At 42.5% G+C, this 18,008-nt stretch overlaps 1 protein-coding gene across 11 annotated transcripts in view; it reads right to left on the bottom strand.

Annotated features, from left to right (window-relative positions):
- Positions 1 to 4,599: 4,599 nt before the first annotated feature.
- LOC104014885 (glycerol-3-phosphate acyltransferase 3) overlaps positions 4,600 to 18,008 on the bottom strand; it is a 29,860-nt gene continuing 16,451 nt past the window's right edge. For 10 of the 11 annotated variants that reach the window (XM_087735720.1, XM_087735723.1, XM_087735717.1 and 7 more), the window contains 8 exons: positions 17,376 to 17,465; positions 16,361 to 16,454; positions 15,963 to 16,078; positions 14,488 to 14,543; positions 14,050 to 14,135; positions 13,136 to 13,264; positions 11,918 to 11,997; positions 7,208 to 11,451 (listed from right to left, as the gene is read on the bottom strand). In XM_087735720.1, the coding sequence (XP_087591846.1) occupies positions 11,337 to 11,451; positions 11,918 to 11,997; positions 13,136 to 13,264; positions 14,050 to 14,135; positions 14,488 to 14,543; positions 15,963 to 16,078; positions 16,361 to 16,454; positions 17,376 to 17,465 (766 nt within the window). In that variant the 3' untranslated portion in view covers positions 7,208 to 11,336. Of the gene's footprint in view, positions 5,724 to 7,207; positions 11,452 to 11,917; positions 11,998 to 13,135; positions 13,265 to 14,049; positions 14,136 to 14,487; positions 14,544 to 15,962; positions 16,079 to 16,360; positions 16,455 to 17,375; positions 17,466 to 18,008 lie in introns of those variants that run through there. The other variant, XR_015699515.1, reaches the window with a different exon arrangement.

Below are 18,008 nucleotides of genomic sequence, written 5' to 3'. Positions count from 1 at the left end.
AGTCTGGGACAGAAACAAATCAAAAGAACATTACTTTCCAGACTGGGTGATATTCACAACACATACACCCGTAGGTAGCTTATTTTAAATTTGTATTTTGTCCGTTGCTTCACAAGCAGAAAGCAATATAGGGCATTTAGTACTTGCTCATGAATTTTCATCTGGGGTGCAAATGGCAGAGGCCAAAGCCTTGGTTTGTTTGGTTTTACCTGGCATTAAAGGAGCAGAATCCTCCATCCGAAGGACAGATGTAGCCCAGGTAGCAACAGTAGATGCTGTCGAGCTCCTGAGGAAAACAATATGGCGTTCACAGTAAAGTGTCATACAGATTTCATCTCCATTTCCATTACATTTCAATATCTTCATTTAGATAGTAACATCTAAAATTGCCATCTGAAGCAGGAATTGCAATACGGATAATCCTGTGCAAGGCAAAGCTTTTTGTGTTTGTTGACAAAACCTTGAAAACCGAAAATAAAGAATTTGTTTGACTTAGTCCACATGCTTGATAACCTCTGTTTTAGTAAAATGCAAAGAAGTCTTGACTCAGCACAGTGTACGTCAAATTTGGTGGCATATGGCAAATTCCTGAGTCTCAGAGGGCTGAAATCCATCCGTGTCCCTGAAGCATCAAAAGAAAATTCTGGAGACCTCTACATGTAGCATTCATCACGTGGAATTAAGGCATTGCTTTTCTGCTGCAATAGCCTGGCTATTGGACCTACTGCCACTGTCTGCAGGCTCAATAAACAAGTAGTAGGAAAGGAGCAGTCTCTGCCAACGTTTGTGTTTTAGAGCAGGGGAAGGTGGCTGGTTTGATCCCTGCTGTCCTTACAGACTGGTGGGGAAAAAACGCTGGCAAAAAGGTATTTTGACAGGAGGCAGTTTTAGGCGCGGACAGCCATTCTGTATAAGCTGAACAGAAGCAGGACAGAGGCAAGACTCACACGTAAACAGAAACTTTATTTTACCGCACGCAGGTTTCCCCTCCACACTTGCATGAATAATTCACAAAGCCATTAATGTTAATTTGGAAAAAAAATCAATTGTGTTCTTGGGTTGCTTGAAGAACCACCTTCTCGGCCTGGGCCAGCAGGGAGGAAACATGCCTGCTAACCTGGCAGCCTCCTCCTAGCGGGAGAGCTGCTGGCAAAGTCCTGTCACGAATGTGCTGAAGTTCATCCTTTGCACATATCTTGCGCTCCCATCAAGGAATAGCTGGCTGTTAACTGCAAAAACTGTTGACGCATTAAAAAAAGCAGCTTGCTCTCTTTGCCAAATGGCCTTTGTCTTTTAAAAAGATATAGCTGTTATAAACCACTGATCACCTGTCTAGTGATAAATTAGTTTCAAATAAATTCCGTCATTACATTTTATTTGTTTGCTTTGTAGCCTGTGAGAACATACAATTTCTCTGCCTCACTTTTACCAGTGAGCCTGTTTTTCTAAGAGAGGAGGACTTTTTTCCTGCAAGCACTAGGACCATGCTTTCAGCATGGGTAAGACAGCAGGATTCAACTGAAGACACAGGGAGAGTGCTAGTTTTAACAATTTTCCATGCTTTCATTTTTTGAAGGCCTATTTTATGTACAAAGGCTACATGTAGTCATGCTTTCCAGCGGAGGATTTTCCAGTAAAAAGTGCAAACCATGAGAATCATCCCATGAGAATACATCAGAGTTGATAACTTGGAAGAAAACGGTCTTGAAATTGAAATTATATGCTTCAAGTTTATCTAAACCCGGTGCTCCAAATGGATCCAAAAAGTTTTGGTTTGTTTTTTAACTTTGTGAGAAATTGTCAAGATTCTTAATTTTTGTTCTATAAACACTAGTAATAATGTATTTGCATGTCTGTAGTAAGAATACATTTACATTTATTGCCTTAATAAGTACGGCTATGTTACGTAATGCATGATTTTAACGGGGGGTTGGACTCTATCAAAGACTGAGAAAAAGCGTGCGTAAAATCCTCATCAATCTTACCACACTGCTTTTCTGAACGATTTATTTTTACGTTCCTTTGGCTATGCTAATTTTATCCCGCTTAATTATCAGAGCCTATCGAGTTTTGGCAGTGTGGAGCATGGCTGCAAACTTGGTTTCCAGCATGATGGAAATCTTGTTGACTCGGGAAGAGAGCCTGGACTGTGTCACCTCATGTGGCAGTCACGCTCTCCCTTTGCTCAGTTATTGCATGCATTATTGGCTTCTGGTAGGTTCAGATTTCAGATCTAATAAAAAGTGGGTTTTCATTTGTCTCCTGTCACTGGAGCTGGGCAGCTTCAGAATATCAAACAGTTTCATCTCATGTAAATATCTGTATTTTATTGGAAATAAATAGGGTCAGGGTAGTTATCCTAGTGCTCCCTTTTATCTTCTGGTGTTGAGGAATGGCAGGTAGCCAGCAAACCACTTGGGGGAATTCTGCACTCTCTCATTTGTCTTGTGGCTGCAGGCAGGTCATGCTTTCTCTCCACCGCTGTATTTGATATATATATATCAATAAAAATTGATAGCCTTTATACAAGGAGTCAGGTGTTTTCAGCCTCACTTTGTATCCGGGAACCTAAGTGGAAATTTACCTTCTGCTATCATGGACCTCCAATTCTTATTACACTGAAAATAAATACAAGTAGCCTGGCTTCTACGTACCCTCTAAGCCTAGCAGTGTGTATCGATGGGCTGCAGCCTTGTGTGTTGTCTCCAGCAAGGATGAGGACTCATAAGCACTGTGCGCCTCATAAACACAGCGCCCAGGCATGCCCCACCTCCAAAAATTTAACTTCCATAATTTAGAAATTTAGGTTTCTAGAGTTCGGCAATCCAGCTACAATTGAAACCCCGTTAAAAGCCCCAAGCTTGCCCTCTCCTTACAGCGAGTGGGAAAATGTGAACACGCAAGAAGGCCATTAACAGAAGAAAGCAGAAACGGGGGAGATTCTAGCTATAACAGCTAACGGGAAACACGGTGCAGTGGAGACAACTGCAGGCCACAGAAACTGCATGCATCGCACGCAACCTTGAGTGTCTCAAAGGTCTTACGCTGGGGTGACTCAGTGAGAAACTGAGTCTTTAACGCTGGAGGGGGATGAGAGGGATCTCCTCTAATGCGATGGTCATACGAATAAATCCCAGGGGCAAGTGTGCCCAGGTGTTCAGCATCCAGCACTTTTCATTTGGATACCCTAAGCACAGGCTTTGTGGTCATTTGGCCTTCCATCTGCAGCAGGATTTTATTACTCGGAGCATAACAGCTGAGACTCCTCCTTAGTCTTGGAAACAGGACCATGAGACCTTTCTAGCAAGCAATACACTTGCACATATTTCAGTGAGACGTCTCAGTGCTCGTTCCTGCAAGTTGCTAAATATGCTGGCCTTTATACAAGAAAATGTTTAAGTGCATACTTAAAGCTTGGTTGTGTAGCGGTAGAGGAGCATCAGAAGGCAATTCAGCAATGGTCTTCCCTTCATGACCTTAAAAGCATCTGTGCTCAACTGACGAAGCCACCTGGAAACCTTCACCACTGTGTTAATGCGGAAGGGGTTTTGTGAGTATCTCAGCGGTTCTGTGCATCAAGCACAGGAGGAGATGCAGGCACCATCTTCAGAGGCAAAATGCTACAAACAGACAACCCAGCAGACACGCGAGAATTTGTGGCATCAACACCAGGAGCACGCCACAAGGATGGCACCTCCTTTTACTGTCCACCACGGCCTGAGGCCTGGCGGCCCGGCTTTCTACTGCACTTGGAGAGAAGAAAAATATATATCTGTATTACTCCAGAACTTCATGATGTCTTTAATGACTTAAGCTTCCAATATAACAAAATTACCATTTAAAATGATACTGTACTTTTCTGTTCACGCCAGTATTTTAAAGAAGGACAAAACATGCTGACGTCCAGTAAATTAGCTTGCTGTTTCGCCTTTTTTTTTTTCTTAAGTGATATTAAGGCTTGTACTTCCCAAAAGAGCATTAATAAGGTTCTAGTCCTCCTGGCAGCGTTAGGCAGGCATTCGGCGCTGCCACCTCTGGTCCGGCAGCCGGAGCCACCCATCCCCGTTTGGCCCCCGGCGCGGGCCGTGCAGCGCAGGGCGTGCGCTTGATGCGCCCGCCAGATCCCCGAGTCACGCGGGCAATGCAAAGGGCGAGGGTGCAACGTGCAAAGGTTTACTTCAAAGCCCAAATGTCTAAGACAGCGTCTGGATGGGAATCAGCCTCAGCTGAAATCTAAGATAAATGTATTTTTTGTATCGATATCTCTCCTTGTAATCCCTTGTAGGTGTATTTTATAAAATGATAGTAATAAACCACAAGACAAATGGAGTGGTTTTTGGAAGTATAACATACAGTGCTTACATCTTATGTAAAGTTATAAATTATACGAGTAAAGGAGGCTGCCCATAGCCATATACGATGAGCATTTAAAAAAAAAAAAACTATTATATAATTGATAAACACAGTATTTAATGTATGAACAAATGAATGCTTATGACATAGTTACAAAATAAGCTGTTTAATAGATGTGTGTATAAACTTAAAAGGCAGTATTTAATAGCTATCCCATATAAAAAGAAGAAACATACCTGTCTAAATTATCTAATAACCTATTTCTTGAAAGTCCAATGTGCAAGGATATAGTATTTTCCCCGATATTACTCTATTTAATATCCACCATGTAGATATTAAAAGTCTTTCACCACACGCATCTTTTGTGTAGTCAAATACAAATATCAAGGGATATCAACTGATGTCAATAATCTGCAATTGCACACAAATCATGACTACTGATTAGTAAAGCAATTATCATATTAAAAGAGTTCAACAGGGCTCAACATACTGTAAAATTAGAAATCAGTCAATACCACGGCCATTATATAGAACATCATTGATTGGGTGTACTAAACGCTGGCCTTGATGACAATTGATCACGATGAACCCGGCTCACAAAGGACTCTGGTACACTAATTGAGGAGCCATCGTTAAAGAGAATAATAAACAGAGGAGGAGGAGGAGGGGAGAGGAGAAATGGCTACAAAACTAAGGTCCTGCCTGTCTGCACAACAGCAATAAAAGCGAAGAGCCAGGAAGGCCTCTGTCTCTACTGTATATCCACTAACTTCTAAGTCTACTTTTCCAAAACCAAACGACCCTATGAACCTCTCCCAGGTCATCTCCACGATCTGCGCCACAGCTGGGAAACATGCTCAAAAGAGCCTGAGCGATGGGTATTTCATCTCAGCCCAAACATTTCCAAAATCAAATCCCGCAGAGGGGCTAAAAAACCCAGAGGTCCCATCCATATCTCCGTTGGCCTATCTCCAGTGGCCTACTTGAAATCAGGCCTCGAACTGCACACATAATCAAAATATGTTCCTTAGAGTGCCTTGAGGCTAAAAACAAGCACGAGGTGAAGAGCTGCCCAGGCTGCTTTCCTCGCTTTCGTTCAGGGCAGGCTGCACAAGGAAGAATTGGAGTAAAACGCGGGGTTGTCGAATTCGGCACTACCTGCTCGCTGTTCTCACTACAGCTCAAGGAAACACGTGCTGTTAGGAAGCCGGTTCAGAACATCTCCCTTATTGTCCTGAAATCATGTTTTCTTCTGAAAGTGTCCCCCGTCCCAGATCAGGAGCAAACAGCATCAAGGTACCGAGGAAACTCACCACAGCCAAGGCAAGTGTCATGCTGCCTTCAGGAACATCCCAGGCTTGCCGCCTCTACTGCATTTTAAAACACAGATAAAAGCTCGGGGTTAGACCCGTATCTGATTTTGAAGCAACTAAAGGACAGAAGTATTTCTGATTTTGGTTTGTCACAGGGAAGAGACGGCCTGGGGAAACCCCACTGTCGTGGTTTAACCCCAGCCAGCAACTATGAACCACACAGCCACTCACTCACTCCCCCCCAGTGGGGTGGGGGAGAGAATTGGAAGGGTGAAAGTCAGACAACTCCTGGGTTGAGATAAGAACAGTTTAATAATTGAAGTAAAATAAAATAGAATGATAGTAGTAGTGGTAGTAATAATAATAATAATAATAATAATATAATACAATAATAATGTACCAAGCAAGTGATATACGACACAATTGCTCACCACCCCCTGACTGATGCCCAGCCTGTTCCCGAGCAGCAATCCCTTCCCCCCCCGGCCAACTCGCCCCAGTTATATACTGAGCATGACGTCATATGGTGTGGAATAGCCCTGTGGCCAATGTGGGTCAGGCCCCCTGGCTGTGCCCCCTCCCAGCTTCTTGTACGCCATGCAGAGCATGGGAAGCTGAAAAGTCCTTGACTGGTGTAACCACTACTTAGCAACAACTAAAACATCAGTGTGTTATCAACATTATTCTCATACTAAATCCAAAACACAGCACTATACCAGCTACTAAGAAGAAAATTAACTCTATCCCAGCTGAAACCAGGACACCCACACAACGCAGGCTACTGAAACTTAGAACAAGCACAAGCTTTGCTGGTAGTACACCATGACCGATAATCAAAGATCTGGTGTTTGGGGTATGCGGAGTTATTTCTACAATTTCATGGTTTCCTGGAAATGTAGGAGAAATAAAAGGCTCATTATCGGAACGTAGGGCAAGTCTGCATTAAATGAAACGTTGAGGCAGCCGTGCAAGGGAGAGCTTGCTACCAGTGACTAGACATCACTAGATGGCAACCTTTGCACATGTCTTAAAATGCATGGAGGTACTGAAACATCTTAAAAAACCAGCGAGTCAGGAAAAAGAGGTGTCTCCCAATAACTTAGAGCACGTCAGCAGAAGTCGGAGAGAGAAGAGCTTTTCAGACATTCCCAAAGATCCGACATAGCTGTCGAAAATGACATTTGGAATCAAGAGCATAAAGGACTCTAAGCTGCATCAATCAGTCTCAACATGCAGGTACATTACAGTGAAAGAATATTAGATGTTTTAGCAAACTCTGATTCAGTTCTCACAGAGTACAAGAGGTCACTAAGTTGCTTATCACTACGTCTTCTAATAATCCGTAACATTTCTATCATTACAATTAATTCATGTTTCTCACATGTGTGCTGTGCTCCTAATAGGTAGTAGGCATTCAGGCATCCCTTTATATACGTACACAGTGTGTGTATATATACACACACACAGAAAAAAATATGTATATTTATATATATAAAAAGAGACCTCAAAACTTCTGGTCCCATCTGTATTTGAGTCACACACATTCTTGCAGGCCCAGGAAATTTAGAGAACCCGTCTAAAAAACCCAGCTCAAGTGCATTAAGGCAATGATGGTCATTTACACAGAAACTCACCTTACACTGCTTTAACGCTGCATAGTTACAACCTGTTTCAGGTTACTTTACCCTTGTAGCAGAGCAGCACAATATACTTTAAACATGAATAGTGGTAACGTCCAAATAACCTCTCCTTAGTCCAGAGATGAAAACCCAGAAATATGAGCCAGATGCTGAAGCTATTTCAGTCGGCACATTAAGTTTAAAGGGGTCAAAGCATAAATCACCTTTACAAGTTCTATTCCCAAGCAGGGAAAACCTAGGTAATAGTAACGTCAACATCCAAAAAGATGCTTTCAGAGGACTCCTTCTCAAGCTCCGGTTTTGGAAGCCTGCCTGAGGAAGGAGAGGCATGTTAGACACAGTGACCCAGCCTTTAGGGGATTCTGAGAATTGCCCTTCCTTACTCAAGGCTTCAGGATGCTAAATGGAGGGGACACAGCTCCAGCCTTCAGCCCAGCGCAGAAGCAGGATAGCACCTAAGAGACTTAAGGTCCCAGGCCACCCCAGGAGCCACGCTGTCTACAAAGATTTTGCCCTGCACCTTGGGCGTGCTGCGTGAGTTTTCTTGAGGACCTAAAGGTGGAGTTTATTAAATGTATCGGGCTTTCCATCCACACAGCTGATCAAATAGCGATGTCTTCAAAAGTTAGCATAAGCAGCTATTTTGACTCTCTGTCTCTGACTCACCCGCATAGCAAGAGGGCCTGATTTTATTCACTCCTTCCAACATATACCTTTATGTTCAACTCATAGCCCACTGTCTTAGGCATCTCAGAAGTTTGGGATCAACGCACCTAGGACTGCTTTGGTTTGTTTCAGTTTCATCAACGTGACACATTAGTGCCACAGCAACAGTTAACATCACTTAGATGCTTCATACGTAGGTATTCGCCAGCAGCACCAACTTCCAAAGCAAGGCTGTGTTCTACAATGTAGGTCTTCCCTACGCTGATTAGCTGTATCAGAAGGCCCTCGTATTTTACCTGGGTAAGAGGCCACCCAGTCAATTAAAAGTGCAAGGCTCACGGGGTAAGGAGCTGAAGGGCAAATACATTAAATGGTAAACAACAGAGAAAGTTTGTGCTCTTGAGGAAGACAGAGCCACAGGCTTCTCCAGCATGATGATACATCTTGTCGGTGTAGCTTGTACAGCTAGCAAATAAATTAAAAGAAAAAAAAAAAAGACTACTTACACTCACAGATTTTAAGTGTTTATTTGGTTTTGGGTTTGGTTTGTTTTGCTTTTTTGAGTGCCTGATCCAGTGAAATATTCATTCTCTTCCATCTAAGCCTATCACTTGGCATAAATTAGCACAAGACCATGCTATATTTGATCCTGCAAAGGTACAGAGTAAAAAAGGAGCTCAAACAGTTTAGAAGCCTGGTTCCTGCGAGACCAGTGGAAGATAAGCAAAGAGGAAGAGTAACACAAGTGTGAATTCTCTGAGTGTGAAAAATAAGCTGCAGTTTACCAACTTCCCACTCCCACGTTATCATGAGAACGTGTTCTTTTCACTGTTACCAGGCTTCCTGCTGGAGGAGGAAGACTCGCTTACCTGTGGTGTCCTTTTGGAAAACAATCAATTCCTCCACCACCTTAGCACTCTAAGGGCAGTATACAATTTCAGTTAAAAGCAATTGCCAAGGCTACTGCTGATAAATGCAAATGAAATACAGAATACCAAGAGAAGGGAAAGGGGGAGATGGAAGGTAGGTCAAGAAAGCACAACCAACAACCAGCAACATTTCTTTAAAGCAGGGCAAGACAAAGTAGTCTTTGTTTCAAGTCAGGTTGGCATTTTTACCGGCAGCTAACAAAGCACACCTCACTCTTCTCATTGACAAGTTCTCGAGTTCATCGTTTGCTTTAAATTTCCCTATTCTATATGTAAGTACCTACTTCACAAATTTTTTAGCTTCTTTTGTCAAGACAGCCAAAAAACAGCAGAGAAAATACAGACAACCCACCATTCCTCCCACAGCTCAACCAGTGACAGGTAACACTCGTCCATTCAGAGGTCTGAGCTATACTTGTACGAGACTTGGAGTCATAACCGTAACAAGGATCACACATTCAAGGGCTCTTCTTTTGGTGAGCTGGGGAGGTGTTGCAGGACAGGAAAAAAAGGCACTTCATCTCCTAATGTCTTACAGAAGCAGAGCCCAAATGAGAAAATAGCTGTTCCAACAGTAGTTCTTTATCTCCCCATCTTTTCCTGTCTCTGGCCCCTCTTTCTGCCCGTTCTGTCTCCCCTTTTACCTCTGAGCAGGAAGGCCGCACACAGGAGTGCGGGAAGGATGCTCCCAACGCTGGTCTTAACCCCTGGCATACAACTGCAGTCTCTGTTAGCGACTCTCAGGCATCAGTCACACACAGGGAAAAATGCCCAATTTTAAACTCCGTCACACTGAAGAGATTTAACAATTAGCATGATAGTTTGTCACATTTCTTCAGATTTTTATACTTAGAAACTAAATCCACAGCTTCAACAGACATGGAAGCACAGCTTACTGCAGTTGGGAGCAAGCAGACCTCTTTCAGAAGAGGAGAGCCTGACGCAGTTTTCCCCTGTAGATGTACTGCTAGCACTCTCCCTACCCTGGGTGGCTAACAGCTTTTTAAAAGGGCAGTTTCTCCTACTGCTTACCTATGACACCGAAATTTGGACTGACTGATCCACCAAGAGAATTCACATACCTGTAGCAACTAAACCCAGGGACGATATGCCAGGCCTGACCACAGAAGAGGAGAGCTCAGTTCTGTGCTGCTTCTGCACCATGCAGCCGCAGGGCGGTTATCACCTCTGTCAGCCCCCCCTCAAATATTAGTTTTCTAGCCTCCCCAGGGCTGGGCAGCGTTACATCCGCGCACCCATCTTTCTGCAGGGTGTATTTGTGCTCACCGCGACAGGTCCTCCATCTCTGCTGAGACCTCAGTCACTGGGCTGCTGTCATATAAACCTGATTAACTGTCCTTACCAACTCATCTGCCTTAAAGCAACTTGGGCAAAATAACACCTATTCGTGTGTGCTTCATTAGTGACGTTCAGATCATTAAAGAAGCCAGATTCCTCCATGCAGGAGCTACTTAACAGGAGAGCAAACATTTTACATAAAGAAATACTATAGGTAACAGAAATATTTCCGTCTCGGATTCCTTAATTGCACTTGTTCTATATATTTCTGGAGGGTGGGCTTGTCAGAGAGCAAAGCAGTAACACAAGCTATCCAGAAATGATTACAGCAGAGGATAACAGAGATCACATCATAGGTTTTCTTCAATTTGTGTAATGCATAGAAACAGACACAGAAAGGGATATAGCAAAACCAGAAGACATAATATAATTTAAAAATATATTTTTCTGTGACATCATCATTGGCTGTGACTAATTTAGCCCAGCATCACACGCCCAGGCATCAGGGACACGCTGTCCTGGACGCTGTTTTGCTGTTTGTCAGTGGAACCCTGGAAAACTTCCTACCATGCCATCCCCGGTCTTGTGACGTGGAGGGGAAAGTCAGCGCCTGCCTCTTTCCCTCTTTCCCTCTGTCATCCAACACTACCTCTCCAACTTGCAATTCAGAAAATGTATTTTGGCAAACTGCTTAATGTCTTCTGACAGCAGGAGATCTATCTCTGCAGCAACACAGCGACTATGGCTCAGAGGAAAACTGCTAGTCCAAGTCATTGACAGAGGCTAAGAGTACAGAGGTGTTTTATTACAAGTTAAGAAGTTACCATTTAAGTCTTCAGGGTAACACAAAGATTTTAAAAAATGGTGTTTTAATGAACCTGCGTAATTTCATTGCAGATTCTTCTCACTCAACATCAGAGAGAATTTTACCAGTATATTGTAAGTCTTCCTATTTACAAAATTATACCCTTATTTAATACAAAATATTTTCTCTTTATAGTTTCCCTGCTGTGTCTTACAGCAGGGAAATAAATATCTTACAGGGACAGAAGGAAAATGTGTTGGGTTTGATATAAAAAATAGCCCATTTTCTGGTGGAGATAAGTCATGGAAAAATGAGATAAAATAAATGCCATTTAACAAACATTTCCGTTTCCCACAGATGCATTTTCTATTACTATCTGGCAATATTTTTTCTGTTGCTCTTCCTTGAAAGACTCTTTGACCTTTTTCCTTTTCAGTCCTCCATCCCTGAAAGATACAGAAAAGAAACAGCCTTGAGCTCACTTCAGGTCAAGGCAAAAAACATTACAATATTTAGACTACGTAGTCAAAGCAGTTTTCACTCTAAATGTTGGCTTTTGCAATACAATGATAAATGATCTGTACTGCCAAGACTTACCACACAACAAAAACAATGCGTTTCCTTTAATCCAGCATGTAACAGGCAAATCATTTATTTTCACCAAATACTACCTGCTGGCTAGACCCACCCATCAGCTCCATTTCTCTTTTTGTACTATATTAGTCTATTTATTCTAGTGGAACTGTTCAAGGAATAAAGTCATGTTTTCTGACTCAGAGTCAGTAAGGGTGATGGACTACAGCCCAAGCAAAGCAAATCTGGAAGAAGTTTTAGAAGATTCCAGGCTAATGTTTCAGAACACAGAACACCTAAATACGCTTTAAACCCAACCTCAAAGGTGTTGCTTCTTACCAAGGAAGCACAGACATTCCTCCCCGAGCAGCAATGACAGCCTTGACTCTGTTAGCAAAGTGAACAGCATCTTCTTCTTCCTGAAAAAAAAAAAAAATATATATGAATGATCTGCTTTGCAACTTAAACTCCATGTCTGGCTTAAAGAGATACTTTGTGTCAGACAGCAGGCACTTGGGTTTATGCCAGGCCCACAAGCCAAATGTGACCTGCAGCGCAGTTCCAGCTGGTCCTGGGGAACGCTGCCTGGTTTGCCACCATTCGGTGCCAAAAAGAACTAAGTGGGAGGCTCTGTGATTTCTGGAGCAACCTCAAACAACACCCAGCGTGAGGTCGGCCAGAGCAGGGGATGCATCTGCTCCTGGTACTTCAGTGTCAGTCTGAAGCTGGGAGCACACCGACAGGATCACCCTTGGAGGGGATGGGGTGCCTTGAACAGCAATGGGGCCTGGTGCATTCAGGATAAGTGAATTATTGCGAGTTCACAGGAGTCTGTTTGCCCGAACCGCAGAGGACTGAAGATACATGCATTACAGCAGCTTCCTTGCCAAGACTAGGGCTGAGCAAAGACCGGGGTAGGCAGTACCAACCCGGGGCACTGCTGGGGCAAAGGCCTTGGCCACTTTGTCAGCGTCAGGTCAGGTGCAGCAGGCTGAGAGGCTGTGCCAAGTTATGGGGTAAAGCTGCTGGGCAAAGGATTAGCTGGATATTCTGCAGGGCTGAGGAACAAGGAGGTGGGAAGAAGCTGTGCAGATGGAGGTAGAGGGGGGGACACAGAAGGCAGAAGCACCCCAGTATGGAGTAAAGAGAAGGCCTTAATCTCTGTATCACTTCTGGAGTAAAAAAGGGAGGTCTGTGCCAGGCTGAGGGGCAGGACTCCTGCAGCATAAAACCACACTTTAATATCTCTTCTAGTCTCTGGGAGCAGAGGAATGCAAGGCAGCTGCACCCAAGCAAAGAAGCTGTTTGGGAGCAATAGGGAGCATGATGCGGAAATGTCTGAATATCTGCAACAGTAGTTTCTGCTTGAAGAAAACTAACCCACATAAATCTGCGCTCGCTTAATTTTAAGACTACAGTGTTGCTTTCTGGCCTTTGTCCATTAAGTTGTCAATAAAGATTCGCAAACGTAATGCCAACACACTGTGCGTAGTAACACAGACTTCCTCCCAGACAACGTTTTACAAGCATTTTCAAAATGTATGAAAGGGTAAGTACCTCTTTGACCATTGGTGGCAGGTACCACACATTACAGACCATAGCCCAGCTGGTCATCACATTAAAAATATGGGTCATCATGGAATACTTTGTGCTGTTCCAGAACGCATCTCCAAAGCGGGGGTCGTACTGGAAGAGAAGAACAAGCGAAAGGGCATGATCTGCTACCTTAGTATAAATCACGTAAGCTGCTCTTTTTTGGCCACGAAGTCACAGTTCAACTTGTTAAATCAGGGGCAAATCTAATCACACCTCCTAAAAGCAGCAGTGAATTCAGAGTAAACCTCCGCACATCAACATTTGTTACAAGTTTATAACAGTTAACCTTTACAAGCAATGCAGGACCCCAAACTGTGACAGACCCATTGAAACACATCTCAACTATAACAAGATAGATCTACTCAAAATGTAAAGACTTGTCATATACATATATGCTGACTACAAAGGTTTCCTTGAAAACACTCACACCAGTTTTAACAATTTCCATAAGATTAAGCAACATTATAGTTCCAGAAAAAGTAACTAACGTATCTAGAGCTAGGGTGACTTGGCTAAAGCTACTCAGAAAGCCTTGGAAGTGCCAAGAAAAGTGCCTTTATCCCCAGAGCACACAAGAGCCAGGAGCCCTAGGACAGAAAGGGCAGGCAGAACCGAACACGCAGCATAGCAATTGCAACTGTGCTTTTCAGTTTGCTCCTAACCAGCTGTAAAGATACTCAGTGAAACTTTTCCCATACTGCACTGAACTGCAAGACGTTGCACCCCATGAAAATATTCTGTTTTCTCAGGGCTTATTCAGTACCTTATTCACACAGAACAAACGCCTTTTTAAGGTTTACGCGTGAACAGTTTCTCTGACTTGAGAAGCTTCTGCAAATAATCCTTCCACGTCTGGAAAACTGCAGATACGTTACCTTGATTGCTACTGGATGGATGGTCCCTCCTACCTCAAAGCTTCCCTTCTTAAACATCATTACCGATGTGTTGTTTATGCAGGTACCTGGCCAGAATTAATACAGATGAAGAGTTTGATCCACTCTAAGAAAAGTATCAGCAAATGAATCCTAAACTGTCTTAAGGAGACTTACGTTGCTAAAGGAGAAAGTACGCTTTAGTCCTGAAACATAATCCCAGAGCCTGCTCTCTCTTCCATTATGCTATACACTAAAGCAAATAGACTGTCATAAAATTGTTGTAAAATACTAGAATCTGACTTTTAGTATCTCACAAGAGCTAATTAATTCTACAGACTAAAAACAAACACCTCATTTGTAAAGACTGGGTATAATAAACTGCACTCAGTGGTGGCAAGAAGTGAGAAGAGCAATAAAATCAATATAGTTGTTTCCTACCTTCTGGGAAAATTAAAATGGGTAAGTTGGTCTTATCTGCAATGTGTTCTCTAATTCTGCAGAGAGAAAATAAAATTTCAGTGTATACTTCATATTTGTATATGTATTTGGCGAAGAATCTAAACATCCATTACCTCTCACATAGGAGAAGAAAAGCCCTTGCCCAGTTCCCCTTGGCCAGTCAGTAGCCTCAGCCAGGATGTGTGCGCTAGTTTTAGGCCTTTATCTTGGAGGTTCTCTCTTGCTAATTGCAAAAGTAGCTTTTCTACAAAACTGTATGCAGTTTTATTTCACCATTTTAACCCAATTAACATAAAGCCAGAGAACAGTGGTATTTGAAGTGTGTAAAAATCACTTCCCATTGATCTTTGACAGGTTCCAGCTATGAACACAGTCGAACTTTTCTTTTGACTGAAGTATATTCCATATTTCAAGTTTTCATAACAGGTTCATAACATCAGTTTCATATGTATCTAATGATTCTCCACATTAGTTAAGAGATATATAGGCCACTATTTGACTGCATTTGCTGCATCACTTAAAAACAAATGTATTACCGCTAAGCAGATTACTGACACACAAAATCTGTTGTTTTCTGAGACGCCTGTCTTTCTTATGACTCAAGAGCATGCAGTCCCTCTCCAGTCCGCATTAAAGAACAAAACCAAAACATTAGATATTAAAACAAAAAAAAGGAAAGAGAGGGAGAGGATGATCCAGCATGGAGGAACCTTCTCCATTTTTCTAAGAACAAATTGTCATAGACACTTATTTAATGTTAGCTGCATTGCACCCTCTTTCATGAAGTTTTATGATGACTAAGAACGGTCTCTGTAAACACCTGAGAATATAAGAACTGCCATACTGAGTCAATCCTCTTCACGTCCTTGAAGTCCAACCTGCTGTCTCTGCCGGGAATCAATACTGCAGGCCTGAAGAGCAGTATAGGCATTAAGTAAACATGTTAAGACACTTCTCCAGGATGCTCTTCCAGCTTCTAGCAGCTAGGTGGTACCTTGGTCTTTTTTCTTTTTTTTTCCCCTCTCTACAATCAGCCTCCCTTTATTCTGTACTCATAGCAGATATAACCAGCTTCGATGCTCAGAGCTGATGAAAAATCTGCCAGGGCAAGGCATGATCTGGGAGGCAGATGTGCTGACAGAACTCCAATTTCTGTCCCGACATCCCAAATCATCAGCCTCTAAACTGAATGAACAGGCTCCTGCCTCTGGCAGGCAGGGCAATTGTGGCAATGTGGAAATGCCCAGAGGTTACAGGGCAAACGATCAAGAGTTCAGTAGATAATTGCTACACCCTGCACCTTCACTGATGGAGCAGTTCCAAACCTTACACGGATGACAACCTACAGCTGCCCACCAAAGAGAGATGCAGAGTGAAAACAGTCTCAACTCACACTTGGACCTCATAATTACTAGACCTGATGGGAAAATTAAGCAAACACCTCACTACCTTACTTTTTCCTCACCAGATGACAGTCTTTCATTTCTGAGCGTTCAAACAAAACATGCTGAGTGGTTTGCATGCAAGATTTTTGAATAAGTCCCAGAAGCCCTCCGTGTGCCTGGCCAACCTGCAAGCCCAAAAGAAACTGGTTACCATGCAAACACACACACACAAATGATAAAATTCTGAACACAGATGCATCAGTTTCTAAGCTTGTTCACAAATTATACCAATCCTCTTGGTCAAAAGTGTGGACACACCTGCCTGTGTCTATTATTTTGCAGTCCTAAACATGAGTTTGAATGCTATCAAATCCCACTCTTTCTACCAGTAAGTTTATCCTCTTACCCAACACTACATCTACGGGCATCTCAACGTTACCAATATTTACCAACTCTCTTGTTCATACCAAGGAATAGCATCCATCACTGGCCAGGATTACAACATCTAATGGGGACGTGTGGTTGGCTACACAGATGCCTCCTTCCTGTGGTCTATTTTCCCTGCAATGACAACCATAAAAGTAATTACTTAATGTTTATTCTCCAGACTACAGGCCCCATCAGGTGACCCATCCAGTGAGCATACATCCACAATCAAGACTCTCAGTGACAAAAGCATTTCAGGCACACAGCTTATCTGCAGGAAGTGGAAGAATACAAAATATATTTTAAAATACTAATATTACTATGATATATGTTAAAATTTCTGGCAGTACATTACCACAGATAAGTCATCTTTCCTATACTTTCAAGAGGTCCTTCACATTTCAGTAGTTTTGGCATTTCACCAAAACCAGTTTCCTTTTAGCTGAGAATACGAGACTTCATTGGAGTAGGCATTTTAGCTGCATGCATTACCATTCATAGAGGCATACGTCAAAGAATATTGGGACACTAAAACTCTAAAAGCAAAGACACTAGGGCATGATTCTGCTTTTTTTCTAAAGCACACCAAAAAAAATATTTCAGGAGCCTCCATTACATAAAGCTCCACAACTAAGCAAGCAAGATATTACAAAAACTTACTGAAATACCACCCGTAACTTACTTTAGGAGACAGCATGAAGATATTAGTTACCAAACAAATCGGCTAATAGAATAGCTGAAGATTTTATGGCAACGTTCTTGCATGTGATTATAACGTGTTCATGGCAAGCATTGAGAAAAATGTCTAAGTGTATATTTAACCAAGAACACAGTACTATTTCACCTTTGCATACCCTGCTAATACACAACAGAAAACACAGTAGGGCATGCAAGCATCGTGACAGAGTCTAGATGGTCCAAACAGCTTCTTGGATCAGATTGCGCCATCATAGTATCTGCACAGTAACGGAATAAGAATCCCGCTCTGAAACCCGAGACATTGAGTACTGTAGGAAATCAATACCAAACCCCTGAGAGCAGGGTGGCACCACTCACCTGTTGTGGAAATGAACAAGACCACCCAGACCTCGGACACCTAATGTGGCACATATCATCTGAACCTGGTTGCTCAGCCAGCATTTAACTCTAAAAGAAATTAAGCCATACATACATTTCCAGTTCTAGGTAGTCACTCATAGAGCAATGTAATGTAAACTCTCCACATTATTCCCAATAGCTGTCATTACAAAGACCATACTAAGAGGATTCATTGCACTAATGATGCCACGCAGGAGGAGCTTATCAGGTATCAGATATTCGCGTTCCATTCTTCTACTGTAATCTGTTCTAAAGCCACCAGATTCAAAGCAAAGAAGATAATAGTTTGGGTTTTGTTTTATAGATTTTCTCTGGAAGCAACTCATTCATTGACTCATTCATTAACATTAATTTAACATAAAGATATTTAGCTGGTGAGTCACATTTGAGGTTTTTTGCACTGACAGGACATAACAATCTCACAGTATTAATATGGAATGGCTCAGGACAGATGATTTACTTGCCCTGTTCTGACTCAATTAGACCATACTCCATTTTCCACTCTAAGACAGGCTGCCAGCAGTGTCTATCTGGCTGACATTGCATGTCCACTTTCAGATGCCATTGCCGTACTCTCTCCCTCATAGTGCT

This window comes from Nipponia nippon, unplaced genomic scaffold, assembly GCF_047370975.1.
Source record: "Nipponia nippon isolate SJK-2023a ecotype South Korea unplaced genomic scaffold, ASM4737097v1 scaffold_6, whole genome shotgun sequence".
In the NCBI taxonomy this organism is placed as follows: Eukaryota; Metazoa; Chordata; class Aves; order Pelecaniformes; family Threskiornithidae; genus Nipponia; species Nipponia nippon.
This window is presented reverse-complemented; position numbering and strand designations above follow the sequence as displayed.